At 40.4% G+C, this 27,839-nt stretch overlaps 3 protein-coding genes across 3 annotated transcripts; all 3 read left to right on the forward strand.

Annotated features, from left to right (window-relative positions):
* The first annotated feature begins 3,076 nt into the window (after positions 1-3,076).
* LOC122118122 (protocadherin beta-5-like) lies at positions 3,077-5,764 on the forward strand. The gene has a single exon (XM_042692032.1). The coding sequence runs from the start codon at positions 3,208-3,210 to the stop codon at positions 5,578-5,580; it is 2,373 nt and encodes a 790-aa protein (XP_042547966.1). The 5' UTR covers positions 3,077-3,207; the 3' UTR covers positions 5,581-5,764.
* A 3,382-nt stretch (positions 5,765-9,146) lies between these two features.
* LOC122118120 (protocadherin beta-14-like) lies at positions 9,147-11,628 on the forward strand. Its single transcript, XM_042692031.1, has one exon. It carries the CDS (start codon positions 9,229-9,231, stop codon positions 11,626-11,628), a length of 2,400 nt encoding a protein of 799 aa, XP_042547965.1. The 5' UTR covers positions 9,147-9,228.
* A 13,535-nt stretch (positions 11,629-25,163) lies between these two features.
* LOC122118214 (protocadherin beta-7-like) lies at positions 25,164-27,789 on the forward strand. Its single transcript, XM_042692153.1, has one exon. It carries the CDS (start codon positions 25,164-25,166, stop codon positions 27,552-27,554), a length of 2,391 nt encoding a protein of 796 aa, XP_042548087.1. The 3' UTR covers positions 27,555-27,789.
* The last annotated feature ends 50 nt before the right edge of the window (positions 27,790-27,839 follow it).

Consider the following 27,839-nt stretch of genomic DNA (forward strand, 5'->3'; position numbering starts at 1 on the left):
ACAATTGAAAGGAGATGATATTCTTTAGAAGAAACTGAATGGATCAATATTTCACTGAAGAAATGAGAACTGACTTCTATAGTCAGTTTTTTTTTGGGGGGGGGTCCGGTCGTGGGGCCTGAACTCTGGGCCTGGACGCTGTCCCTCAGCTCTTCAGCTCAAGGCTAGCGCTCCACCACTTGAGCCACAGCACCACTTCCGGCTTTTTCCTTTTGCTTATGTGGTGCTGAGGAATTGAACCCAGGGCCTTGAGCATGCAAGGCAAGCGTTTCTACCACTGAGCCAACTTCCCAGCCCCTTCTATAGTCAGTTTTACCTCAAGAAATTTATTAAGACTGAGAAAAAAAATAGGCTCGTTAAAAAAGAGAATTTCAATAGCTTTTGGCAGACTGGAGCATTAAGCTCAGGACCCCAAACCAAAGACAGCCCAGAGCAGAGGAGAAAATTCTTAAAAACAGTGTGAGGCTTTTCTTGCTATTCAAAGCATAAAGTTCATGAACTATCTGGAGAGATGTCAAGTTCTCAATTGAAAATGCTCAGATCTAGGTACTTAGCAAGACTGCAAAGAAACTTGACTATGTAAGTGCCCAGGGGATTAAGATTTTATTGGGGCCAGGCACCTGTAGCTCAGGCCTGTAATCCTAGCTACTCAGGAGGCTGAAATCTGAGGATCTCAGTCCAAAGCCAGCCCAGGCAGGAAAGTCCATAAATCTCTTATCTTCAATTAACAACCAAAAACTCCAACATATATCTGTGTGTAGCGGTTAGTCTTGATCAGAAAAGCTCAAGGACAGCACTCAGGCCCTGAGTTCAAGCTCCAGGACTGGCGCACACACACACACACACACACACACACACACACACACACACACACACACATACAATGTCATAATCAAATGACCAAAATAGAACATTCCTGAATATGAACTTCAGGAGGGTGCATGTTAATGATGACTAAATAGTAAAATGTGCATAATTCCAAATTACTGAACACCAACTGAAAAGATAACATCAAATGTTGACCCAGGGTATAGAGCAACTGGAACTCAGACTTTTTTAGTAGTAAAATAACTTTGAAAATGTTTCACAATCCTTGCTAAAGATATATGTGTATGTGCATATCTTAATGCACTAGAACAGAACTCCTTTAAATATATTTAACATACATACATAAATATCATTACCCCCCAAAAATTGCAACTATGTTTATGACAAAACTCCCAAATCTCAAAACAGGAAAATTTACAGTACACATAGGCTAGGAATATGTTAAAATAATAATTAAATAAAAGCATACTAATACAGGAATCATACTGTGAGAACAGGGAAATTTAGAATATATGCTACAGGTCACTTTTGAAAACAATGGCAAGTGGATAAAAACACAGGGAGGCCAATACTCTGTAAACATATGTTTTACCAAAGATCCCCAAAAGTGACCAAAGAATCAATGAGTGGGAAGCATGGTTCAGTTGGTAGAGTGCTAGCCAATGGGTGAAAACAGCAGGTACTAAGTTTGAGTCCCAATCTTGAACTCCCCCTCAAAAATAATAAAAATGTATTGTTTAATTATAGTAAACTGAAGGGTACTTTTAGGGGTTTGGACCATGTATTTTTATTTGGTTTCTGCTTATAATAACCTTCACATGATGAAAATCCAGATTGCACATGTAACTCTTGTATCTTTTGATGGATATATAATAAAAAGCAAAAGTTATAGGAGTCAATTTTAATTTTTAATAGTAACTGTTATCCATTGATGAAAGTGAACTATGCAACTCATGGGTGGAGATGGGAGGGTGGGGAAGGGAAAGAATGAGGGAACAGATGACACAGTGTGAAAGGAAATGTACTTATTACCTGACATATGTAAAGGTAACCCCACAGTATGTCACCTCCTGAACAACAATAAAATAATTTTTTAAATGAAGAGAAGGAAAGGTATGAGAAAAATTTCCCATCAAATTGCCAAAATATTCCCAAAGAAATGGATATCCAAGTACCAAAAGCTCAAAAGACCCTAACTAAAACCAAAATAGACCCTCAACAAGGAATGTTAAGACATCAAAAGTGCAAAATAAATACAGAATCCTAAAACTCCAACTTACAGCAGACCTCTCAACAGAAACAATATACCAGAAATGAATGAGGTGATACATTCAAAATAAAGAAAACTACGTCAAACAAAATTAAACTTCAAAAATGAAGGTAAAACAGAAGCCTTTCCAAGAGAAGCAAAAACCAGAAGAACTAATTGCCAGCAAACAACTCCACAAGAAATATTTAAAGGAATCCTACACTAGAAATAAAAAGATACAAGTTATCATGATGGATGCACGTATAGAAATACATTATAGAAATAGTTATAGGAGAGGAAAATCAAACCATAGCATATCAAAAACTATTAAATTACAAAAACAGTAAGGGAAATGGATACAATGCTACATACCTCAGTGGTAGAATGCTTGCCTATCATGCGAAAGATTGTAGATTCAATACCTAGCATTAAAAACTTGTTAAAAGGTTGATTTCCTGAACAGATGAAATGGTACCATATACAAGAGCACTTGCTGAAAAAGTACAAGGCTTTGAGTTCAAACCCTAGGACAAAAAGAGCAACAAAAAGATACCAAACAAGCAGAATATAACTAACCTTGAATGTAACTGGATTAAATTAAGCAATCAAAGAAAAAATACCTGTTATGATTATTAATTGAAAAGCCAAATAAAAACCAAGGAGATCCACTTTATGTATATGAAAAGTGCTGTTATGAAGAAGATGATTTTTATGAAGATGAAGGATTTTTTTCAGCTGAAAACTAATTAATACAGGAGCTATCAGTGACCGAAAGCAGGAGATATATTAGGCAATCTTGAGAAATTGGTACTGTTTTAAACGATGCTGATTGAATTACCAAAAGTTGTATACAATAGTAATTAAGGACGCTTGGTGGCGCTGCAGGCTAAGAATGAGAATAACCCGCTCTGCAGATACCCACAGCGCCATTAAGCTGACAATCAGAAATCTTTCCTTAAAAGAAGGACGCGCTTTTTGGTGAGGTCTAGAGGACAGATCTTTAGAAAGAGTATATTTCTAAAAACAAGTCAGTGAGTAAGATTTAAGGGAGGTTATTTGGCGAAATCACCTGAGTGGATTAATTCTACACGGAGTTAAAGAAACGGACCTTCTGGAACCGAGTCTGAACAATGGAGACTGCGCTAGCAAAAACGCCAGAGAAAAGGCAAGTTGCTTTTCTTGCTTTGCTATTGTTTGTGTGGGGGTCTGGTTGTGAGACAATTCGATATTCCATTCCAGAAGAAACGGAAAGTGGCCACTTTGTGGCCAACTTGGCAAAAGATCTGGGGCTGAGGGTGGGGGAGTTGGCCACTCGCAGCGCGCGAATCCATTACAAAGGAAACAAACAGCTCTTGCAGCTAGATGTAAAGACAGGCAGTTTGCTCCTGTATGAAAAGCTGGACAGGGAGGTGCTGTGCGGGGCGACAGAACCCTGTCTAATGCATTTCCAGCTCCTACTTGGAAACCCAGTGCAGATTTTTCAAGCTGATTTGCACCTCACAGATATAAACGACCATTCTCCAGAGTTCCTAGAGAGAGAGATGCTCCTAAAGATCCCAGAGAGCGCCCAGCCAGGGACAGTGTTCCCTCTGAAAGCAGCTCAGGACCTCGACATAGGGAGCAACACTGTCCAGAATTACACAATCAGCCCCAACCTTAATTTTCATGTGGTTACCCATCACCGCGGAGATGGCAGGAAATATCCAGAGCTGGTGCTGGATAAAGCGCTGGACAGGGAGGAGCAGGCTGAGCTCAGCCTCACTCTGACTGCGCTGGATGGTGGGGCTCCACCCAGCTCTGGGACCTCCACAGTGCGCATAGAAGTCGTGGACATCAATGATAACGCCCCTGAATTTTCACAGTCGCTGTATGAGGTGCAGGTTCCTGAGAACAGCCCGATGGATTCTTTAGTTGTTACTGTCTCTGCTCGAGATTTAGATGCAGGAACGCATGGTAGTGTGGTCTATGCTCTATTTCAAGTAGACGGCGTTTCCCAGCCGTTTGTAATAGATGAAACCACAGGAGAAATACATCTGAGAAGGTTGTTGGATTTTGAAGCAACTCCATATTACAATATGGAGATTTCAGCCACCGATGGCGGAGGGCTTTCAGGAAAATGCACTGTGGCTATACAGGTGTTGGATGTGAATGACAATGCCCCAGAACTGACCATCTCGTCGTTCATGAACACCATTCCCGAAAACTCACCAGAGACTGTAGTTTCTGTTTTTAGTGTATTTGATTCAGATTCTGGGGATAATGGGAAAATGATGTGTTCCATTCCAAACGATCTCCCGTTCTTGTTAAAGTCCACATTCGAGAACTTTTACACCCTACTGACTGAGAGGCCATTGGACAGAGAAAGCACAGCCGAATACAACATCACCATCACTGTCTCCGACTTAGGGACTCCCAGGCTGCAAACCCAGCACACCATCACCCTGCAGGTGTCCGACGTGAACGACAACGTCCCCGAATTCACGCAGTCCTCCTACACCCTGTGGGTCCGCGAGAACAACAGCCCCGCCCTGCACATTGGCACCATCAGCGCCACAGACAGAGACTCGGGCAGCAACGCCCAGCTGACCTACTCGCTGCTGCCCGGCCCGCAGCCCGGCCCCGACGCGGCGGCGGCGCTGGTGTCCATCAACGCGGACAGCGGGCAGCTGTTCGCCCTGAGGGCGCTGGACTATGAGGCCCTGCAGGCGCTCGAGGTGCGCGTGCGCGCCGCCGACCGCGGCTCGCCCCCGCTCAGCAGCCAGGCGCTGGTGCGCGTGCAGGTGCTGGACGCCAACGACAACTCGCCCTTCGTGCTGTACCCGCTGCAGAACGCGTCTGCACCCTGCACCGAGCTGCTGCCCAGGGCGGCCGAGCCGGGCTACCTGGTGAGCAAGGTGGTGGCGGTGGACCGCGACTCGGGCCAGAACGCCTGGCTGTCGTTCCAGCTGCTCAAGGCCACGGAGCCCGGGCTGTTCAGCGTGTGGCCGCACAATGGCGAGGTGCGCACCGCCAGGCTGCTGAGCGAGCGCGACGCGCCCAAGCACAGGCTGCTGCTGCTGGTCAAGGACAATGGCGAGCCGCCGCGCTCGGCCAGCGTCACGCTGCACGTGCTGCTGGTGGATGGCTTCTCGCAGCCCTACCTGCCGCTGCCCGACGCGGCGGCGCCCGAGCGCGCGCAGCCCGACCGCCTCACTGCCTACTTGGTCATCGCGCTGGCGGCCGTGTCTTCTCTCTTCCTCTTGTCTCTGCTGCTCTTCGTGGCCTTCAGGCTGTGCAGGAGGAGCAGGGCGCGCTCGCTGGCCGGCTGCGCGCTGCCCGATGACCCCTTGCCTGGACACCTGCTGGACGTGAGTGGCACGGGGACCCTGGCCCACAGCTACCAGTATGAGGTGTGTCTGCAGGGAGGTGCTGGCACCAATGAGTTCAAATTCCTGAAACCGATATTACCCAATATTTTGCCTCAGTATTCTGGTGAAGAGACAGGAAACCATCCTCTCTTCTGAAATAGCTTTGCATTCTCTTAGATATCTGTTTATGATATTATTTTCTCCCTATTCACCTTAACTAGTTCTAGAATTTATGTGTAGATAAAGTTCACTGTCACTAGTAAATCTCAAGCTCGTTTTGTATGTGTTGAAGTTGCATGTATTCACATATTGTCCTACACGTGTTTGGTTTTCCTGAGATTTTTGTTGTCTCTTTGATAGTTATTGTGATGGGTTATATCAATACAAATAAAACCTTAACTCTATGTTTTAATATATTTTGTGCCTCTTTATTTCATCCAGTGAAGTATATACTATGATAAATTGAAAACAAATGTTTTCCTTCCCTTCCTTCTTTTTTGGATCAGTCGTGGGTATGGAACTCAGTGCCCAGTTGCTGTTCCTCAGCTCTTTTTGCTTAAGGCTAGCATGCTACTATTTTGAGCCACAGTGCCACTTCTGGTTTTCTTGTGATTAAGTGGAGATAACAGTCTCTAGAACTCTCCTGCCCTGGATGGTTTTGAATCAAGATCCTCAGATCTCAGCCTCCTGAGTAGCTAGGATCACAGACATGAGCCACTAGTATCTGGTTGTTTTCTTAGTTATATATATTTTCAAAGGAACTTATATCTATTACACAATCAAATATATGAAAAATAAGATGAAATGCAAGTACATTCTATTTTTTGTTTCCAGTCTTGGCTCCTTCCACAGCCCAACCCGTTGCTCCCAGAGGCATTGCTTCTTCTAGGCAACAAGAAGATCTCATTGTGCTGTTGGTAGCCCTGGCGTTGATGTCATAGCTCTTTATCTTCTTAGTGCTGTTGTCAATGACAGTCTGGCTGTGCAGAAATAATAGGATAGCTTCACTGGGTTGCTGGTTTGTGCCTGAGTCACTTTTCAGGCCACCTGGTGAATGTCAGCAACATGGGGACCCTGTCCCACAGCTACCAAAAATGATATCTGTCTGTGAGGAGACTTAGATTAGTGACTTCAACTGCATGTTGTTTTTGCTTTTTGTAATGAGCCTTTTCCTGTTTATGTTACTCCCATTTAAGGTGTGGGAAAATTGAGCCTGGTGCCTCAAGCATGCTAGCAAGCTCTCTACATCTGAGCAGCATGGTCAAACCTTTCATGCTATGCTTGAGGTTGAACTTTTTATGAAAAGCAAAAGTTACATATTCTTTTCTCTTATGCTTACAGCATGTTTAATATTGACAAGTCCTATATTTGGCAATTTAAAGCAAAAGTAATTTTTAGTAATTTAAAACTTTGAAATACCCATTTTACAAATAATACCTTCCAACATTCCATAGATAGACTCTCTTACAATTGATTACAGTCTTTTCACTATTCCTGTCTGATAACTATTTTTCATTATGAATGTTTTATTATTATCATCCTGTGTATGTCTCATTTAGGGCTAACTATAGTGTTACAAGATAAACACTAAAAATAAATGATGAAGTACTCATGGATCTTATGTTTACATGCTTGAATGTATGTCAATATACCATAATAGTCAAGGAACTTTTTGTAAGGATAGAAAGTATATTTAATGAACTGTCAAGATATTAAATTACAGTTTATGAGCCTCTTTTAGATATTTTCTTTAAATATCTATTTTAAATTTCTTATAAACATTTGGTGAATTTTAGTATCAATTCAGTGTGATTTTTAGAGTACATTTTCATGAATAAAGAAATGCTAGTATCCTCTCTGCAATAAAGTCCCCTTTCCATAAGTGAAGTTGTTAAATATTATAGCTTACTTGTCTTTTTTGCTTTCCTTCAAAACAGAAAATATTCTTCTATTCATACTACTCTATTACAGAACATAAAATACTCCTGATGATCCATTTTGTCTGTCTAAGAATTTAACAGTTCATAGATATTCTTATGTAAAAATCAAATTGTATTTTTCAAACTTTCATTTTTTTCTCAAATTTCTGTACAAAGGCATAAGTTTAGTATTAATCACAGGTTGCTATGTAATGCTAGAGTTTCCTTTCTTGTGCTGCGTAAGCATCATGGGCCTTCATTAAACAGAAAGTCATTTACCTCCTCAGGTTAACCTTTATTTGGTCTTATATATGTAGGTTTTATATGTAGTATTTTAGGAAATTTTCCTTTAAGGTTTCTGTCAAAGGCAGATAATCTATTTTTATTTATTTTATTTTACATAGTTTTTTAATCTGGTCCTGGGGCTTTAACTTTGGGCCTGAGTGTTGTCTCTGAGCTTCTTTTGCTCAAGGTGAGTGCTCTACCACTTGAGCCACAGTGCCACTTCCAGCTTATTTTCAGTAGTTTATTTGAGATTAGTCACATGGACTTTTCTTCCTGGACTGGCTTTGGAGCATGATCCACTGATCTCAGCTTCATATGTAACTAGGATTACAGGCATGAGCCATGGGCATTAGCTCAGAAAATTTATAATGAAATGACAACTACGTTAATATTTTTAATTACAATAGAACTATATTTGGCTATTTTAGAGTTCAAATAAATACCTGCTGTGGATGATTACCAATTGGTTTGATAAATGTAGGGAATGCGTGTTCCTACATGTTGATCCTCTTCTTCAAATAGCATTCTTTCTTTTAATCAAGATGTTCTGTTTTCACTGCTCTCATTCCAGATAGTTTTAGTTGGAATATTAGTGATGTTCAATTATCCTATCTCCATAGCCAAGACATAGACATTTGTCCAATGCTCATAGCTCAAAGCCTTTCTCCAGATAGTATTTTTATTTACTTCACTGACTTTAGTATCTTCATGTTCGTAGAAAGGATATTAACTTAATTCTCAGCTTATACCTATTTTCATAAACCAAACAACCATTTCCTCTCAACTTCACTGAGCACTGCACAACTTGAAAAATCTCAGTGCTATATAGCCCAGAGATGGACAAAAAAATCACATCATAATTTTTATATATGTAATATGAGTACATTTTGTAGTGGAAATGGATTTTAAAAGCCTATTTAAAAATATTTTTGTTATTAAAAAGGCAAAATACAGAGTCAGATAATGAGTACATTTCTTTTTGGAAAATGGCACCATTTCCTTCGCTCTCTCTCCCAGTTAAAAGCCTAATTTTAACAAAATAAAACATCAGTATTCTAATACAATTAAAACTCCACAAAGGAAGGACTTTAGTGCCTCATTTAGGGTAGTATCTCAAACACTAGATGAATGCCTGTATAGGTAAGTAATCGTTAGAATACAGTTTTGAGTACTGACTTTGCACCATTATGAGGAAGACAAATATACACATATATTTCTCTTTTTCTCACTGCTACCGTTAGCTATTTAAACACGACTGTCAAGTGGGTTGAGGAAAACAGTGTAGAGAAGTTATGAGCTAAAAGATGCACAATTACAATGTATTTTTGGAATGGACATTACTTGAAGTTGTAAAACAGAACACTTGGTGGCGCTGCAGGCTAAGAAAGAAAAATGCAGAGACAAAGACTCAAAGCTGAGCTGTTCGTGACCGCTTAAAAGGGAAATACCATTCATTACTGGAGACACTACGTTCCTGAAAGGCAACATCAAGCAACGTGAAGACAAACAAAAAAGAAATCAAAATTATTAAACCAAGGTAGCTGAATTAGCTATAAAGTGATTCCTTTGTAATTACTTCATCTTCTGGACCTGAGAAAAGATGGAGATGCCGGTCTTCCCAGCACAGCAGAAAAGGCAAGTGACCACCATTATTTTCTTACTACTCTTGTGGGAGGTGGGCAGTGAAACTATTAAATATTCCGTTCTAGAAGAAAGAGACAGAGGCTCTTTTGTAGGCAACCTAGCAGAAGATTTGGGGCTAGGTGTAGAGGAGCTGGTCACTCGGGGTGCACAGATTCTTTCCAGAGGGAACAAACAGCATTTGCAGCTGGAACAGAAGAGTGGGGAATTACTCCTCAAAGAAAGAGTGGACCGGGAAGAGTTGTGTGGGGACACAGATCCATGCATTTTGCATTTCCAGTTGCTACTGAAAAACCCGGTGCAGTTTATTCAAGGTGAGCTACAGATCCAAGATGTAAATGACCATGCTCCAGAATTCTTAGAAAATGAAATTCTCCTTAAAATCGTGGAAAGCACACATCCAGGGACCCTGTTTCCTTTGAAAATAGCTCAAGATTTGGACGTAGGCTGCAATACAGTTCAGAACTATTCAATTAGCACCAACTCCCATTTCCATCTTCTCACTCGTAATCACAGCGATGGCAGGAAATACCCTGAACTGGTGCTGGACAAAGCACTGGACCGGGAAGAGGAGCCTGAGCTCAGATTAGTCCTCACAGCACTAGATGGTGGGTCACCACCCAGGACTGGGACTTCTCAGGTTCTCATTGTAGTTCTGGATATCAATGACAATGCCCCTGAATTTGTTCAGGGACTCTACGGGGTACAGGTACCAGAGAACACTCCCGTAGGTTCCCTTGTCATCACTGTATCAGCTAGAGATTTAGATGCTGGGATTCACGGAGAACTTTCCTACTCATTTTTCCAATCCTCAAATCAAGTCATTCAGGCCTTTGAAATAAACACAGACACAGGAGAAATTAGATTAAAAAAACTGTTGGATTTTGAGGAAATTAAGTTTTACCGCATGGAAATTGAGGCCTCAGACGGCGGGGGACTTTCAGGAAAATGCACTGTAGAAATAGAAGTGCTGGATGTAAATGACAATGCCCCTCAGTTGACGATGTCACTATTTAACAGTGACATTCCAGAAAACGCTCCGGAAACTGTGGTCGCTATTTTTGGAATTTCAGATCCAGACTCTGGAGACAATGGGAAAATGAAGTGTTCCATCCAGAACAGTCTCCCTTTTCTTCTGAAACCTACAGTAGAAAATTTCTACACATTGGTCACAGAAGGCTCTCTGGACAGAGAAAACAGAGCAGAATACAATATCACCATTACCGTCTCCGACTTGGGGACTCCCAGGCTGCAAACCCAGCACACCTTCACCCTGCAGGTGTCCGACGTGAACGACAACGCCCCCGAATTCACGCAGTCCTCCTACACCCTGTGGGTCCGCGAGAACAACAGCCCCGCCCTGCACATTGGCACCATCAGCGCCACAGACAGAGACTCGGGCAGCAACGCCCAGCTGACCTACTCGCTGCTGCCCGGCCCGCAGCCCGGCCCCGACGCGGCGGCGGCGCTGGTGTCCATCAACGCGGACAGCGGGCAGCTGTTCGCCCTGAGGGCGCTGGACTATGAGGCCCTGCAGGCGTTCGAGGTGCGCGTGCGCGCCGCCGACCGCGGCTCGCCCCCGCTCAGCAGCCAGGCGCTGGTGCGCGTGCAGGTGCTGGACGCCAACGACAACTCGCCCTTCGTGCTGTACCCGCTGCAGAACGCGTCTGCGCCCTGCACCGAGCTGCTGCCCAGGGCGGCCGAGCCGGGCTACCTGGTGAGCAAGGTGGTGGCGGTGGACCGCGACTCGGGCCAGAACGCCTGGCTGTCGTTCCAGCTGCTCAAGGCCACGGAGCCCGGGCTGTTCAGCGTGTGGCCGCACAATGGCGAGGTGCGCACCGCCAGGCTGCTGAGCGAGCGCGACGCGCCCAAGCACAGGCTGCTGCTGCTGGTCAAGGACAATGGCGAGCCGCCGCGCTCGGCCAGCGTCACGCTGCACGTGCTGCTGGTGGATGGCTTCTCGCAGCCCTACCTGCCGCTGCCCGACGCGGCGGCGCCCGAGCGCGCGCAGCCCGACCGCCTCACTGCCTACTTGGTCATCGCGCTGGCGGCCGTGTCTTCTCTCTTCCTCTTGTCTCTGCTGCTCTTCGTGGCCGTCAGGCTGTGCAGGAGGAGCAGGGCGCGCTCGCTGGCCGGCTGCGCGCTGCCCGATGGCCCCTTGCCTGGACACCTGCTGGACATGAGTGGCACGGGGACCCTGGCCCACAGCTACCAGTATGAGGTGTGTCTGCAGGGAGGTGCTGGCACCAATGAGTTCAAATTCCTGAAGCCTATCATCCCCAATCTCCAGTCCCATGGCTCTGGGAAGGAGGTAGAGGAAAATTCTCCCTTCCGAAACAGTTTAGGTTTAAATTACTGATAGAAATCTACTTAGTTAGGATGTTTACTTAACTTAATCTTGGTGATTAAATGATAGAAAACTGCAAGTCCAGGACCCTGTCTCAGAATTGTCAGTATGAATTTTATTTGGCCCTGTGCTTTGAGGCTACTGAGGTCAAATTGTTAAACCCTAACTTCTGTGGTGAGGGACTGATAGGAACAATGAACGTAATTTCAACTTTAGGAATCATTATGAGTTCAAGTAGGAATCTAATTGATCATTTATGATAATTATAGAATTCAATGATATATTTGTAACTTCTCAACTCTTTCATTCACTTATACTGCATACTTACATGTTAGTAATTATAGTCTTAGGCCATATATAAATATATATATACATATATATTTAAACCCATTGAATTATTTTTCAAACCTTTTAGTTTTTTTCTTAGCTGGCTTACACAATGTACTTTCGCATGCACACACGCACGTACACATGCACACAATACTAAGGAAACAGTGTTTGTCAATGTTGTTGATTTAGTCACATTGTTTGGAAGTCACAGTTGTTTTGGGAGTCCCAATGTTTGAGACTTATCATTATTTATACTTTAATATTAAGACATTTGTGTCCATGCATTCTGATCATAACAAGCATGAGTTTAATTCTATTGTAAATAATTGCTCTGAATTTTGCAATCATATCCAGTAATGTAAAATTCTTATTAAGTAAACTCTTGGAATTTTATTGTTTCCAAAACACTTCTTTCTCAGAAAGACTTGTTGCTTTTTTCAAGAATCAAGATTTAGTATGAATGATGTTTCTCTGTTTTTCAAATTTATTTTAATTAGATAATCCACTATTTTTTTGCTTTAAAAATAACAAAATTGCTAAACGTGTGATTGCTTTTTCATAATAAATGACTTGTTATATTAAAATAATTCTCATTCTTTAAAAATAATGGTAGTCTTATACTTCACAACATAAAGTGTAAAAAATAAGGAAAACTAATATCATTTCTCCTCCACTCAAAATCTTTGTTAATTCAACAATCTTAGAATAATCTGAGATATTTCTACTGGAGTTTGGGGTGTAGACTTTTGGAATACCATGTGTTTAGCATGGTCAAGGCTTTTGGTTCTAATCCCAGCATCAACAAAGATGAAAATATTCATCAACAAGATGAATATTTCCATAAATGCAAAGAAGTTCAATTAGCTATAAATAATTTTGTAGAATGGATCTATAGTAAACTGGTAGTTTGAACTTCAAATGATCATATTGAATATAAGGAAATTTGCTTAAAATTAGATAAAAATCCCTAGAACATTAAAAAAAGTAGATTATAATGTATGTTCAGACATTACCATCACATAATTGCTTCCTTTTTCTATTCACCTTACTTTTTTGGTGGGGGGTCCAGTTGTGGGGCCTGAACTCTGGGCCTGTCCCTCCACTCTTCAGGTCAAGGCTAGCACGTTACCACTTGAGCCACAGCACCACTTTTGGCTTTTTTTTTTTGCTTATGTGGTGCTGAGGAATCGAACCCAGGGCCTCAGGCATTCAAGGCAAGGGCTCTACCACTGAGCCACCTTCCCAGCCCAATCACTTTACTTTTTGTGTGCCAGTCTTGGGGCTTGAACATGGAGCCTAGGCTCTTATCTCTGACCTTCCAGCCTCTTTTGTTAGGCTAGTAGAAGTAAGATTTTCACAGAGTTTCATGCTCTAGTTGACTTTGCACTATGATCCTTGGATCTTAACCTCCTGAGTAGCTAGGATTGCAGGTGTGAGCCACAGCACCAGACTTCACCTAACTTTTTGTTTTATATGTTACCTCATTGATGTATTTATAATGTATTTTTAAAAGATAGTTCCCCTGGTTGTTTAGCTATTTTACATTTATAAAATTTCAGTGTAAAAGGATACATTTATTTGGATTTTATTCTAGTCTGATTGCCCAACAGCTCACCATATTTATTAACTAACCACATTTATTTAACTGTTTCATGTTTTCATATTTTCAATAACATAGTTAAAATACTTTTTTTTCTAAAGTTTTCAAGGTTAATTTGTTTTGGCTTGGGTTGGTTTTACTTTGTTCCTTTGATACTGCATCTCACTATGTAGCCCAGACTGGTCTCAAACTGTTTCAGTTTTAGATACTATCCATAATTTGCTTCCTTCTTAAAGGGCATACACATATATTTTCATATTTCTCCCTCATTTCCCACCTAACAATATCATAATTCTGCTTAGTGATTATTCAATTATCACCATTTCATTATTGTTTACATTTGAACATTAAAAGTAAAACAAAAGGCCTCTTTGCCCTTAAGTTAATAATTGCCTCATTTCCTTTTTCATTTCACCCACCATGGTTATATATAAAGTTATCTTCAACTTCTCAAACTCTAAAGCTCTCAATTTGACGATTAGAATAGAGAAATCTAGTTTTGATCATTTGTTTTGGAGACTCTCTAGAGCAATCCAAGCACTTTCTTGTTTGTATACAATTCAGTCTCTATGCTTTTTGTACACCTGGTAACTTGGTTTACCTGTCACCAAGCAATTTGCTTTCATTTTCCCCTTGCATTTTATATAGTTTTCTGGATTTTATATCCTCTTATTGTTTGCCTTATTTCTTTGAGTTCCTAAATGTTTTGAGAGTCTGCACATCTTAAAATTTTCAGGTGTCAAAAAATCAAGTGTCTTATTTCAAGGTTTTATTCGGTGTGGAATTATAAATTAGGAGTTATTTGCAACTAATATTCTGAAGGTATTGTTCCTCTATCTTCAAATTTTCAATGTTAGACTATTCATTAACAGTCTGATTATCCATTATTTTAAAAGAACTTTTGTTTCACCTCTAGATCATGGTTCTTAACCAGAGAAATTTTTTTACCTACCAATGTTTGTCAATATCTGAAATCATATTTGATTGACACAACTTGAGGACATGGTAATTGTGATAGTCGTACCACAAAAGTGTATTCTGCAATGCATGGATAGCACAGAGAATTATCTCAAATTCTAATAATAATAAAGCTAAGTTACCTTACTCTAGAGGAATTTTGGTTCTTATATTTATCTCAAGTGTTCTAGGATTTTGTTACTGTACCATTTAATTTTCTCATTTACTATGCTATGCTTTTGTGAGTTTTTTCAATTAAAAATTTCCTCCTCTACTCCATCTTTGTTTTCACGTTACCTGATTCTTACTAATTTTTTTTATTTTTATTTTTTATTGTGAACATACTGTACAGAGGGGTACAATTACATGGGCGATTCTTTTTTTTGGGGGGGGGGGTCCGGTAGTGGGGCTTGAACTCTGGGCCTGGGCGCTGTCCCTCAGCTCTTCAGCTCAAGGCTAGCGCTCTACCACTCGAGCCACAGCGCCACTTCCGGCTTTTTTCTTTTTGCTTATGTGGTGCTGAGGAATCAAACCCAGGGCCTCAGGCTTGCAAGGCAAGCACTCTACCACTGAGCCACCTTCCCAGCCCAACATGGGCAATTCTTGCTAATTGTATTGTGACCTCATGGTTAAATTTAATTTTTCCCTTTGAGGGTGATTAGGGTATTATTTCTTTTTTGTTTGTTTAATTTTGCTTTGTTTTGATATGTTGAACCATCTTCAAATATAGGAGATGAATCTTACTTGTTTATGGTGAATAATTCTTTTAGAGGGAAGTCACGTGGGGGAACCCACGAGCATATACAGGCTAAGAAGCACTTTACCATTGAGCTATGCCCTCATTCCCTTATACATAACATTTTAATATGACATTGAGTGACAATTTCTAGTTTTTTGTTAAAATATTTGCATTTAAGTTCATCAAGGATATTGCATATAGTTCTCTTTTTTTGTTGTGTTTTGTTTGGTTTTGATGTCAGAGTAACACTGAACTTATAAAATGTATTTTGGAAGAATTTCTCCTCTCCTGCTTTGGAATAATTTTTTAAAAATTGTGATAACTATTTAAATGATTGGTAGAATCCAGTGCAAACCGTTTGATTCTAGGATTTTCGTTGATTCAACTTTCATTATTCATTATTAGCCTGTGCTGGTTTTCCCCAACAATTTGCTACTTTCTTTTAAGTTATAAAAATTTGTGAATATAGATGTTTTGACTCTGTCTAATGATCATTTGGATTTATGTAGTGTTGGTTATAATGTGTTTCTATTTTATCTCTAACTTCTTTTTCTAATGGTCATGGGATTTGAACTCAGACCCTGGGCACTGTCCCTGAACTCCTTTGCTCAAGCCTACTGCTCTACCACTTTGAGCCACAGGACCACTTTCATTTTTTAAGTGGTTAATTGGTGAGAAGAGTCTCATGGGGACTTTTCTGCCTGAGCTGGCTTCCTACCATGATCCTCAGATCTTAGCCTCCTGTGTAGTTAGGGTTACAGGCATGAGCCACCAGTGCCTGGCTATCTCTGACTTTTTAATTAATGTTTTCCCTTCTTCTTAGTCTGCTAAGTCTTTGTCAATTATTTTTTCAATTTTTAAATTGATATTTGTCTTAATTTTTCATCTGTTTTATTTTCATTCTTATCTGTATTATTTTCCCCTCAACAATGTTAGTATTTAGTATATTTAGTATTTAAAATATAATTAATGTAATTTTAGAATATTTTATTATATGTTATATAATATATGTTAATATATTCTAATTTTAGCACTTAAAATATAATTATTTTAGTATTTTATTTTTCCAGAGCTGAGGACCGAACTCAGGGCCTTGTGCTCACCAGGCAGGCACTCTTCCACTGAGCTAAACCCCCAGCCCCAGTATTTTAGTGTTTTGAGACATTTTATTCCTCCTGTCTTCATCCCAAGTGCTGGATTACAGTGCTACACCACACTTCTACTATTTTGAGTTTGGCTGTTTTGTTTTCTGTTTCCTTTCATTTCATTTATTTCCTTTTCTTCTTATCCTTCCCATTCTTCCTTTTTCCTCTCTCTCTCTCTCTTTCTCTCTCTCTCTCTCTCTCGTTGTACTGGGTTTTCACTCAGATACTTTCACTTGCTAAGAATGTGCTCTCCCAATTGGCCACTCCCCTATGTCCTTGTTTTCTTGAGGTACAGTGACAACATGTTGGATTGATTTAATGCCTTTTTGGATATATGTGTATATACACATATACTCTCTCTACACATGCACACACACATATACATATACACACTTTGATTGGTGTGAATTTCCCTCTTAGTATTACCTTTCCAATATTTCCTAATATAGGTATTAGGTATAGTATGTCTTCTATTCATATGTTTTGAATAGATTTTTGGATTTATTTCTTTTTTTGTCCTGTGACTTGAACTTAGAGTCCAAATGCTGTCTCTGAGCTTCCTGCTCAAGGCTAGTGCTCTATCAATTAGGGCTTAGTTCCTCTTCCAGCTTTTTCTTTTTGATAGCTAATTGGAGATAACAGTTTCATGGACTTTCCTGCCTGAGCTGGTTTCAAATGGTAAATTTCAGATCTTAGCCTCCTGAGTAGCTAGGCTTACAGGTGCCAATGGCACCTGGCTAAATTTATTTCTTGATTCCATTCTTGGTCCATTGGTTGCTCAAGAGTAAATGGTCAATCAGGTGTTGTAATCCTAGCTACTCTGAGGATCATAGTTCAAAGCCAACCAAGGAAGGAAAGTCCATGAGATTTTCTCCAATTAACCAGCAAAAAAGCTGAAAGTAAAGGTGTGGCTCAAGTGGTAGAGTGAAAAAGTCCTGTGAGAGTCCAAGGACCTGGGTTCAGTACTGGCACTCACAGACTAGTAATTTGTTTATTTAACACTTGATTTTAAATTTTCTGAGATAAATTCTCATTATGTAACAGACATCTCAAACTCAAGATTTTCCAACCTCTGCCACGTGAGCTTAATTTAACTTCATTGTATTTTCTGTCTTCTGTCTTTTCCTGAGTTCTAGCAGCTCTAACAAACTTATTTATATATCATTCTGACTAAATTCTAAGCTTCTAAAATCACAACTTTCAAAGCTTCATAAGCTTTAAAAATCATTAGTTTCAAAAGGCCTCACCTTATTGAGGACTATTAATATAGGCATGTTACATCACGCTTAGCTATTCTGTGTATTTATTTTGTACAGGGCCTTGGATGTTGATATAACCATTAAAAAAAGTGGAGAATTATAAGTAAGAGAGTCAGCCCTGAATGTCACGTTATGGTACCAGAATTAAAGTATAGGAAACAAGACGCTCCTGCTGCTTCTAACAAAACTGTTGCTCTCACAATTTTCACTCTCACCTCCTAAATTTAGCTATACATTGGAGCAGAATATCTGTGTGCCACCATTCCAGTTCCTGATGAAGCTGGTGACTTGACAAAGGAATGCTGTCTCAGCTGCAGGCTTTCACATATTTCTTACCTAGTTGGTCAATATCAGCAACTGTGAGAAGATGACTTTTGCCTTTCTTCTAAGGCACACGTGAAGAATTTCATGCCTAAACATAATAATCCCAAATAATATTCAAAGGAGTCTGAAAAATGGCATCTTAAACTTTCTAGATCCTAATTTTTTTAATTTCATAAGAATAATAATAGATGAAGCCGGGCACCAGTGGCTCACAGCTGTAATCCTAGCTATTCAGGAGGCTGAGATCCGAGGATCATGGTTCAAAGCCAGTCTGGGCAGAAAAGTCTGCGAGACTCTGATCTCCAATAAAACCACCAGAAAACTGGAAGTGGAGCTGTGGCTCAAGTGGTAGAGCTCTAGTTAAGCTACAGAGCTGAGGGACAGTGCCTAGGCCCAGAGTTCAAGGCCCACAATGGACAAAATAATGATGCTGCTGATGATGATGATGATAGATAATGTGCCAGTGGCACATTAAGGAAGCATCATTGCTTTAAAGGATCTTGCCCCAGCCATTAAGTTCATTACTCTGGGGCTCTTGAGGCTAAACCTTCAGTGGAATAAGAATTCTTTAGAATACATACAACCAATACAGAGAGATATAGTCATGCGTTTTATTAGCTCATCAGAATTGGGTAACTTAAGTTCTATAGACATAGGTTGTATGTAACAGGTCAAGTCTGAGTATGATGCAGTCCCATAATTTTACTAAAACAGATGTCATCTGTTTATTTGTTACTAATAAACTTTCTTTTCTTAGCTCCCTATGTTGATATTTTCCAACTTCTCTCACAGCTGGATGCTGTCTTATAACAAAGCTACAGCCATGGAGTATTTCTTGGAACTACTTTTTAAAGGAAGGAATAGTCATCTCTTTTTTATTTTGTTTGCTGATATGCTAAGAGATGTAATGGATGAATATTACACAGCTTTCTTAACTAAGGTTAAAGTTATGACCTGAAGATGTCAAATCAAAGTTGAAGAGTAGAGCCCTAGTGTCAGAATATGTTTCAGCCTTCTTTTATATGAGAGAGATAAAACTTGGCTTTAAAGTCATTATTGTCATGTTTTTTTCCCTATAATTTCAGGCTAAAATACATGTAACTAAAATTATATAAAATATAATTCTTTATGTGAACTATATAATGTAAAATAATTATTTAATATACATAATATATGATATAATGTATAACATAATATACATACTAAAATAATTATATGAAATATGATATATAATCTTTTCTACAATGTGATATTTATAAGCCTATGTGCATATTAATGAAAAGATAAAGAAAATATTATATATATCATACACCATGCAGTGTTAGTCATAGAGAAGAACAAAATCATGTAGTTTGCTGAAAAAAATAGATGTAACCAGAAATTATGTTAAGTAAAATAAATCAGATTCAAAATGACAAACATCATGTTTTCTTTCATGTACAGGATCTAGTATTTTCTTACTTTAAAAGGCATAAAGTAGTCTTGGAATTATTTGGGAAGAGGAGAGTACCAGGAAGAATGGGAAAAGGAGAAAAAATAATGAAAGGTGAATGTGATCAAAGTAATTACTTATACATATGAAAATATAGTGAACCTCATTACTGTCTTCAATTAATATATGATAAAATTTAAAATAGCAGTAATAATGATGATTTGATTTTTAAAGAAAGAGAAAATTGTGTAGCTTATAAATTATACCATATCTACAAGTCTAACATAAATAACTTCTGGACAAAAAACCTTAAAACTAATAAAAACAATGCATAAATTGAATATAATTAAAACTACAGACAATTTTACCATTCAATCAAAAAATCTATTTCTTTGAAAGACTCAAAGATATTTGGGTTCTATACATAACTAGTGGGTTGGGCATAAACCTTTAACATGGCTCCTTCTATAAATGTATGAATAAAAACATAAAGAGATTTTTTTAATGTAAACATACAAGAATGGAAAGAATAATGTAGAAAAGATCTAAGAAAAATGTTAGAAGTCCCAGAAAGCACATTTATGATATAGTAGACCCCTTCCCAAATCTATTATCAGTGCTTCAATGGAAAAAGCCAACAATCAAACCTGTCCATAATGAATAAATGTTAAAGGCATCAAATCTGTTGCCCCAGGGACCATAGAAATGATGGAAACCACCATATAAGGATTGTGTTAAAAGTGCTTAAGATAAGAGAGCAATGAGGGAAAGGGTAGACTATTAGATAAGAAAAGGCAGGGAAAATAGAGTCATCATATTCAATGTAAATTATGTAAAAGTTGAAATATGTAAATTGACATGTGTATAACTTAAAACACTTTTTCTCACTCAAATTAACTCAAATTCTGGGGTCCTGATGTATAACTTAACAATCCACTTTTTCTCACTCAAACTCAAATTCTGTGTTCCTGGTATACCTCTTTCTCACATTACACAGCCTTACAAGATTCCTTGTACTCAAGCGTATGGGCTGTGTTGTACTCAAGCGTATAGGCTGTGTAATGTGAGAAAGAAATCAATTTTGGAAGTGGCACTGTAGCTCAAGTGGTAGAGCGCTGCCTTTGAGCTGAAGAGCTGAGGGACAGCGCTCAGGCCCAGAGTTCAAGTCCCATGACCAACACCACCAACAACAAAAAGAAATCAATCTTCATTGCATTAGCCATTGAAACTGGGGAGGGTTGAAATGAAAGTATGATCTAATCTATGCTAGCATGAACCTCTTCTTTTTTGGGGAGGGGGTCCGGTCATGGGGCCTGACCTCTGGGCCTGGGCCCTGTCCCTCAGCTCTTCAGCTCAAGGCTAGCGCTCTACTACTTGAGCCACAGCGCCACTTCTGGCTTTTTCTTTTTGCTTATGTGGTGCTGAGGAATCGAACCCAGGGCCTCATGCGTGCAAGGCAAGCGCTCTACCACTGAACCACCTTCCCAGCCCCATGAACCTCTTCTTTCCTCATTCAATTTTTCTCAATCTATGTATTTTCCTTCTGGGTAGATGATGAGAAAATTCTGATCACATTGACACTAGGTTTTCCCAGCCACAGCACTGCAGTTCACCTTTGCATGAGGATGTGAACAAGCACTGCCAACCTGCTCAGAGCTGTCACTCAGCTCTTTACTCTCCCAAGTTGAATTACAAACACATAGTTAAAGAAAATTCCAAGCCAAGCGCCAGTGGCTCATGAGGCTGAGATCTGAGGATTGCAGTTCAAAGCCAGCCTGAGCAGGGAAGACCGTGAAACTCTTATCTCCAATAAATCACTCAGAAAACTGGAAGTGGTGCTGTGGCTCAAGTGGTAGCATGCTAACCTTGAGTTGAAGAGCACAGGGACAGCGTTCAGGCCCAGAGTTCAAGCCCCAGACTGACAAAAAAAGAAAAAGAAAAAAGAAAAAGAAAATTCCAGAAGGAAATACAAAATTCTGAACAAAGTAAGAAAATACTAACTTGGAGAGTTCTCAGAAAAAATAATATAATACTGGAGGAAACTATTATTAATTTTGTCAGAAAAAGACTTATTGCATTTAAGAAGTAAGCTACAGAAAGATCTATTCAAAATATGAATAAAATAAAAATCTCAAGGGCTTAGAAATAAAGTCAAGAAATATTGTAAAAGTATCTTAAAATGGCAGACAGAAGAGAAAAAGATGAGAAAAAAGAGAATCATAAGAGAAATCCAATATCTGAATTAAAGGACTTCCAGAAAAGGAGAGAGAATAAAAGAAAGATAATACCAGTGGATTGTAGGAAATTTCTAAGAGCTAGAGTAAATTATTTCCTGTAGAAAATGACTTAAATCTCCAATACAATGGCTGACATATAATTCCTAATCAAAACACATGACTGTATTTAAAATGTTTATAATAGTGACTAACACGAGAATAATAAATAAAAATATAGGTTACATGGAGGATAACAAATAAGATTAGATGTAGCATTTTTGGCATACATTGGTTTAGATAGCTCATTGACAGAACAAAATTTGAGGATAAAATGAAGGTGTTTTAATAGATTTAAGATTACAACAAAATGTAATTCTTTTTTTCTGGAAATTACAAGACTCTTTCAAAATGAGATACTAAAGAAGATACAAAACAGGACAGAAATGAAATGAATCTCTAGATGATATTAAAGAATATTCCCAGTATAGCAACTAGATCTTAAACATAGTGAACCACTAGTAGTCCACTTTGAAGGTCTGTGACTTCAGAGACTGGCATTTTGAGGGATGTTATCAATGAGCTCCTTGACACTATATCATCTTTTCAATTAGATGAATCTGTTGGAGGATAAGACCAATTAAAGCAATAGAATAAATGGAAAAGAGGAAGATATGAAATATCTCTAGATAGGAAAGCTAACCAGAATGAAAGACAAAGAGAACTCCAAAAGGAAGTCCAGGATAACAACTAATTTAGAAAATTGATGGCTCAGAAACAGGAAAATACCCACCATGTGGAAGATTATACTAACAGAAAACTGGAATTGAAGGAAGAATAGGTGACATAGATAAGAAGAAACAAGATAACAAAAACCAGATGATTATTAACTTCAGAAAATAAGAAATTTAACTACTACACAGCAAGGCTCCTGATACATTGCAAATGAAAGAAGGCACAAAAAGGCTATAAGTTTAACATATAGGCAATGAAATAAAAAATTAATTCATCAAGATACATAAGAAAAATGGTTGCCAGTGGCTTACACCTGTAATCCTAGCTACTCAGGAAACAGATCTCAGGATTATGGTTTGAAGCCAAGCCAGGCAGGAAAATCCATGAGACTCATCACCTGTCACACACAAAAAGAGTAGAAAATGGAGTTGAGACTCAAGTGGTAGAGCACTATCCTTGAGCAAAAATAAGCTCAAAGATAGTGCCCAGGCCCTGAGTTCAAGCCCCAGGACTAGCACAATAAAAAGATACATTAGCATAGAAAATAATAGCAAAAGAGGTAAGTAACAGAGTTTTATAAAATAGTATGGAAAGGAAATAAGAAAAGTGAGAAGGGATAATGTAGAAAACCATTGTGACTTATAATATACCTCTTAATGCTACTTGGTTGAAAACCAAATTCATGCTATTTTGAAAAGATTCACTTTTAAATATCTTTCAAATAAGAAGAGGGATATAAGGAAAGGTGAAGGATGCAATAAAAACACAATGCAAAAATTGAAAACTAGAAAAAAGAACGTTTTAAAATAAAATACAAGTTGCTTTTTAAAAATCTGAACACTGTCTTATGTAACTGTAAACCCTCTGCAAATCACCTTTACAGAAACAATTTTAAAAAATGTAAAAAACTGAACAGCTAGAAGCCAGTGACTTATACCTGTAATCTTAGCTACTCAGGAGGCAATCTAAGGATTGCAGTTTGAAGCCAACCCTGACAGGAAAGTTCATGAGACTTTTATCTTCAATTAGCCATAAAATACTGGAAATGGAGCTGTTGCTTAAGTGGTAGAACACCAGCCTTGAGCACAAAGGCTCAGGGAAAATGCCTAGGCTCTGAATTCAAGCCCAAGTACAGGCACACACACAAAAGAAACTGAACAGATTTATAACCAAACACAAAATGGAAAATTATCTGTGACTATGTATCATAGATCTATAGACTATCTACAGACTATCACTCAAGCAGCTTAAAATGTAAGTTGTAACCAAGCATGTAGAAACAAATGATATTAAAAATCCAGTTACATAAAATTAGATGGAAAGCTGAACCCATTCTATGAGGCCAGAATGATAGTTAAATATATTAACTGCAGAAGTGAAACATGCAAATCAATACTGGATAGAAAACTAAAACCATCCTGACACATCAAATCTACCTCACATTGAAACAAAACATCATCATTGTTTCCTTTATACCAAGCACTTAATTTAAAAACTAAAGAGTAAATGAATAATTTTGAAAACTCTCAAAGAACTTTAAAATATAAAATAATAAAACTCCCTTATTTAATAGTAGTAGCTCTTCCACATATCTACTTGCTAGTATTAATATTAGAGTCCTCATTGGATTGTGGAGACCATGATCATAGAAATATATGTGACAATAATTTGCATATAATAGTTAAGGAAGATGAAGCACAAAGGCTGTGAGCCATAAAAGATTCTAGAAAATATTATGAGTAAAAGGCTTTGAAAATTGAATGATTGCTTAATTCAGAAGAAACAGAAAAAATAGTCATTCTGGCATATAAATATCATTATTGTTAAATGGTTTAAAATCAATAAAAGGCCATCAGTCCATACTTGTTGTCTTCTCTTTCTTTCTCTTTCTTTCCTCTCTCTCTCTCTCTCTCTCTCTCTCTCTCTCTTTTTGTCAGTCATGGGATTTGAACTCTGGGCCTGGGAGCTGTCCCTGACCTCTTCAGCTCAAGGCTAGAGTTCTACTACTTGAGCGACAGTGCCATTTCCAGTTTTCTGAGTCGTTTATTGGAGATAAGAGTTTCATGGTCTTGCCTGCCCCCGCTGGCTTTGAACCATGATCCTCAGATTACACCTGTAATCCTAACTACTCAGGAAACAGATCTCAGGATTATGGTTTGAAGCCAAGCCAGGCAGGAAAATCCATAAGACTCATCACCAGTCACACACAAAAAGAGCAGAAAACGGAGTTGAGTAGCTAGGATTATAGGCGGACCGGCGCCTGGCTTGACTTCACTTTCTTTCATATCAATTATTTCTATCAATTTTTGATGTAGCAGAAGCTTTTCTTCCTATATTTTTCAGAGTTTGGTAGAGCCAGTTAATCTAATGCTCCTAGATTTAAGGAAACATTTTCGAATTCAGATTATAACAGGAGTAACAACAATCATCAAGTACTTACTAACATTTCCATTTGAGTAAAAAGATGGAATGGAGCAACAAAAGCAAATAAAACACTCCTGATGAATACTTTTATTCCATCATCTTCTTATTCTTGAGATTAGAAATATAATGAAACGCAAGGTGGCGCTGTTGGCTAAAAAGAGGGGAAAAAATACACCTGCACAACCAACATTACGCATTCTCATTTAGAAAGGAAGTCTGACAAGAAAGAAAGAGGATGGGAAATCGCGGTTTGGGCGTTAGGGAAAAGTGGAAACTCTCTTCTGACAAGAATAGCTATTATCCAGCTCATCTCTAAGGATTTATTTGCTGCCATTTCTGAGAAGTGCTTGTGGACGAGTTGAAGTGTTTGTGAAAGCCTGGGCAGACAAATGGAGGCCAGAGTGGATGGCGCTGTGCAGACAAGGCAAGTCCTATTTCTTTGTGTTTTTCTGGCAATGTCTTGGGCTGGCGCGGAACCGTTGGGGTATTCTGTGGCAGAGGAAACTGAGAGGGGCACTTTTCTGGCCAATGTGGCAAACGACTTGGGTTTAGGGACTGGGGAATTGTCAGCCCGGGGACCTAGAATTGTTTCAGACCAGAATATACAGTTCTTACTGCTCAATCCTCTTACTGGTGATTTGCTTCTGAATGAGCAACTGGATCGGGAAGAACTGTGCGGCTCCACAGAGCCCTGTGTACTGCCTTTCCAACTGCTATTGGAAAAGCCCTTTCAGATTTACCGTGCTGAACTACAAGTCAGAGACATCAATGATCATTCTCCAGTATTTCTGGACAGAGAGTTTTCCTTGAAAATATTAGAAAGTGCCGCTCCAGGGGCGACATTTCTCTTAGAAAGTGCACAGGACTCAGATGTTGGCATCAACAGCCTGAGGAACTACACCATCAGCCTTAATGCCTATTTCCACATTAATGTGCATGATGGAGGAGAGGGGAATATCGTTCCTGAACTGGTACTGGATCAAATGCTGGACCGTGAGAAAATACCTGAGATCACCTTAACCCTCACAGCCTGGGATGGTGGCTCTCCAGCAAGATTTGGGACGGCCCTGGTACATGTCCTTGTGCTAGACATCAACGACAATGTCCCTGAATTTGAGCAGTCCATCTACAAAGCACAGATACCAGAGGACACTCCCATTGGTTCATTGCTTGTCACAGTGTCAGCGAGGGATTTCGATACTGGAAGTTATGGAGAAATCCACTACGCATTCTTTTATGCCACTGAGAAAATTCTCAAAACGTTTCAAATCAACTCAACATCTGGTAATCTTTATCTTAAAGCTGAGTTGAACTATGAAGTAATTCAAGTTTACACGTTAACAATTCAGGCAAAAGATGGTGGAGGACTGGCTGGAAAATGTACTGTGGTTGTTGATGTAACCGATGTGAATGATAATCCACCAGAACTTCTTATAACATCACATAGCAGCTCAATTGCAGAAAACTCACCAGAGACTGTAGTTGCTGTTTTCCGAGTTAGAGATAAAGATTCAGGAAATAATGGGAAAATGGTGTGCTTTACCCAGGAAGATCTCCCTTTTGCTCTACAGCCCTCCATAGACAATTTCTACACTCTAGTAACAGAGAGACCTTTGGATCGAGAGTGTAATACTGAATACAATATCACCATCACCGTCTCCGACTTGGGGACTCCCAGGCTGCAAACCCAGCACACCTTCACCCTGCAGGTGTCCGACGTGAACGACAACGCCCCCGAATTCACGCAGTCCTCCTACACCCTGTGGGTCCGCGAGAACAACAGCCCCGCCCTGCACCTTGGCACCATCAGCGCCACAGACAGAGACTCGGGCAGCAACGCCCAGCTGACCTACTCGCTGCTGCCCGGCCCCGACGCGGCGGCGGGGCTGGTGTCCATCAACGCGGACAGCGGGCAGCTGTTCGCCCTGAGGGCGCTGGACTATGAGGCCCTGCAGGCGTTCGAGGTGCGCGTGCGCGCCGCCGACCGCGGCTCGCCCCCGCTCAGCAGCCAGGCGCTGGTGCGCGTGCAGGTGCTGGACGCCAACGACAACTCGCCCTTCGTGCTGTACCCGCTGCAGAACGCGTCTGCGCCCTGCACAGAGCTGCTGCCCAGGGCGGCCGAGCCGGGCTACCTGGTGAGCAAGGTGGTGGCGGTGGACCGCGACTCGGGCCAGAACGCCTGGCTGTCGTTCCAGCTGCTCAAGGCCACGGAGCCCGGGCTGTTCAGCGTGTGGCCGCACAATGGCGAGGTGCGCACCGCCAGGCTGCTGAGCGAGCGCGACGCGCCCAAGCACAGGCTGCTGCTGCTGGTCAAGGACAATGGCGAGCCGCCGCGCTCGGCCAGCGTCACGCTGCACGTGCTGCTGGTGGATGGCTTCTCGCAGCCCTACCTGCCGCTGCCCGACGCGGCGGCGCCCGAGCGCGCGCAGCCCGACCGCCTCACTGCCTACTTGGTCATCGCGCTGGCGGCCGTGTCTTCTCTCTTCCTCTTGTCTCTGCTGCTCTTCGTGGCCGTCAGGCTGTGCAGGAGGAGCAGGGCGCGCTCGCTGGCCGGCTGCGCGCTGCCCGATGGCCCCTTGCCTGGACACCTGCTGGACGTGAGTGGCACGGGGACCCTGGCCCACAGCTACCAGTATGAGGTGTGTCTGCAGGAAGGAGCTGGCACCAATGAGTTCAAATTCCTGAAGCCAGTGTTTCCAAACCTATCCCCCCAGGTCCCTGGGAATGAACTAGAGGGTATGCCTAGCTTCCGGAATAGTTTGGGGTTCAATATTCAGTAATGGGAATGATTTCATATTCCAAGCGTATTTTATATCTATTTGAAATAAATATTTAGCTTTCCCAGTTTGCACGTACTCTACATTTTGGTGATGGCCCAGGAACCCCCAATGAGTTCAATTTCCTAAAATGAGTTATCTCTACCTTCTTACCCCAAGGCATCCCAAAGGATATGAAAGAAAGTCCCACACCTCAGAATTTTTCTTTCTCTCTCTTTCTTTCCTTCTTTCCTTTCGGTCGTGGGTCTTGGACTCTGTCCCTGAGCTCTTCAGTCCAAGACGAAGCTC

The sequence above is a fragment of the Dipodomys spectabilis genome, unplaced genomic scaffold (genome assembly GCF_019054845.1).
Source record: "Dipodomys spectabilis isolate Male_0828 unplaced genomic scaffold, ASM1905484v1 ptg000147l, whole genome shotgun sequence".
Classification (NCBI taxonomy): domain Eukaryota; kingdom Metazoa; phylum Chordata; class Mammalia; order Rodentia; family Heteromyidae; genus Dipodomys; species Dipodomys spectabilis.

Bases quoted from the DNA above. Each gene is read 5' to 3' on its own strand.
- LOC122118122 (XM_042692032.1), top strand. From the start codon at position 3,208: ATGGAGACTGCGCTAGCAAAAACGCCAGAGAAAAGGCAAGTTGCTTTT.
- LOC122118214 (XM_042692153.1), top strand. From the start codon at position 25,164: ATGGAGGCCAGAGTGGATGGCGCTGTGCAGACAAGGCAAGTCCTATTT.
- LOC122118120 (XM_042692031.1), top strand. From the start codon at position 9,229: ATGGAGATGCCGGTCTTCCCAGCACAGCAGAAAAGGCAAGTGACCACC.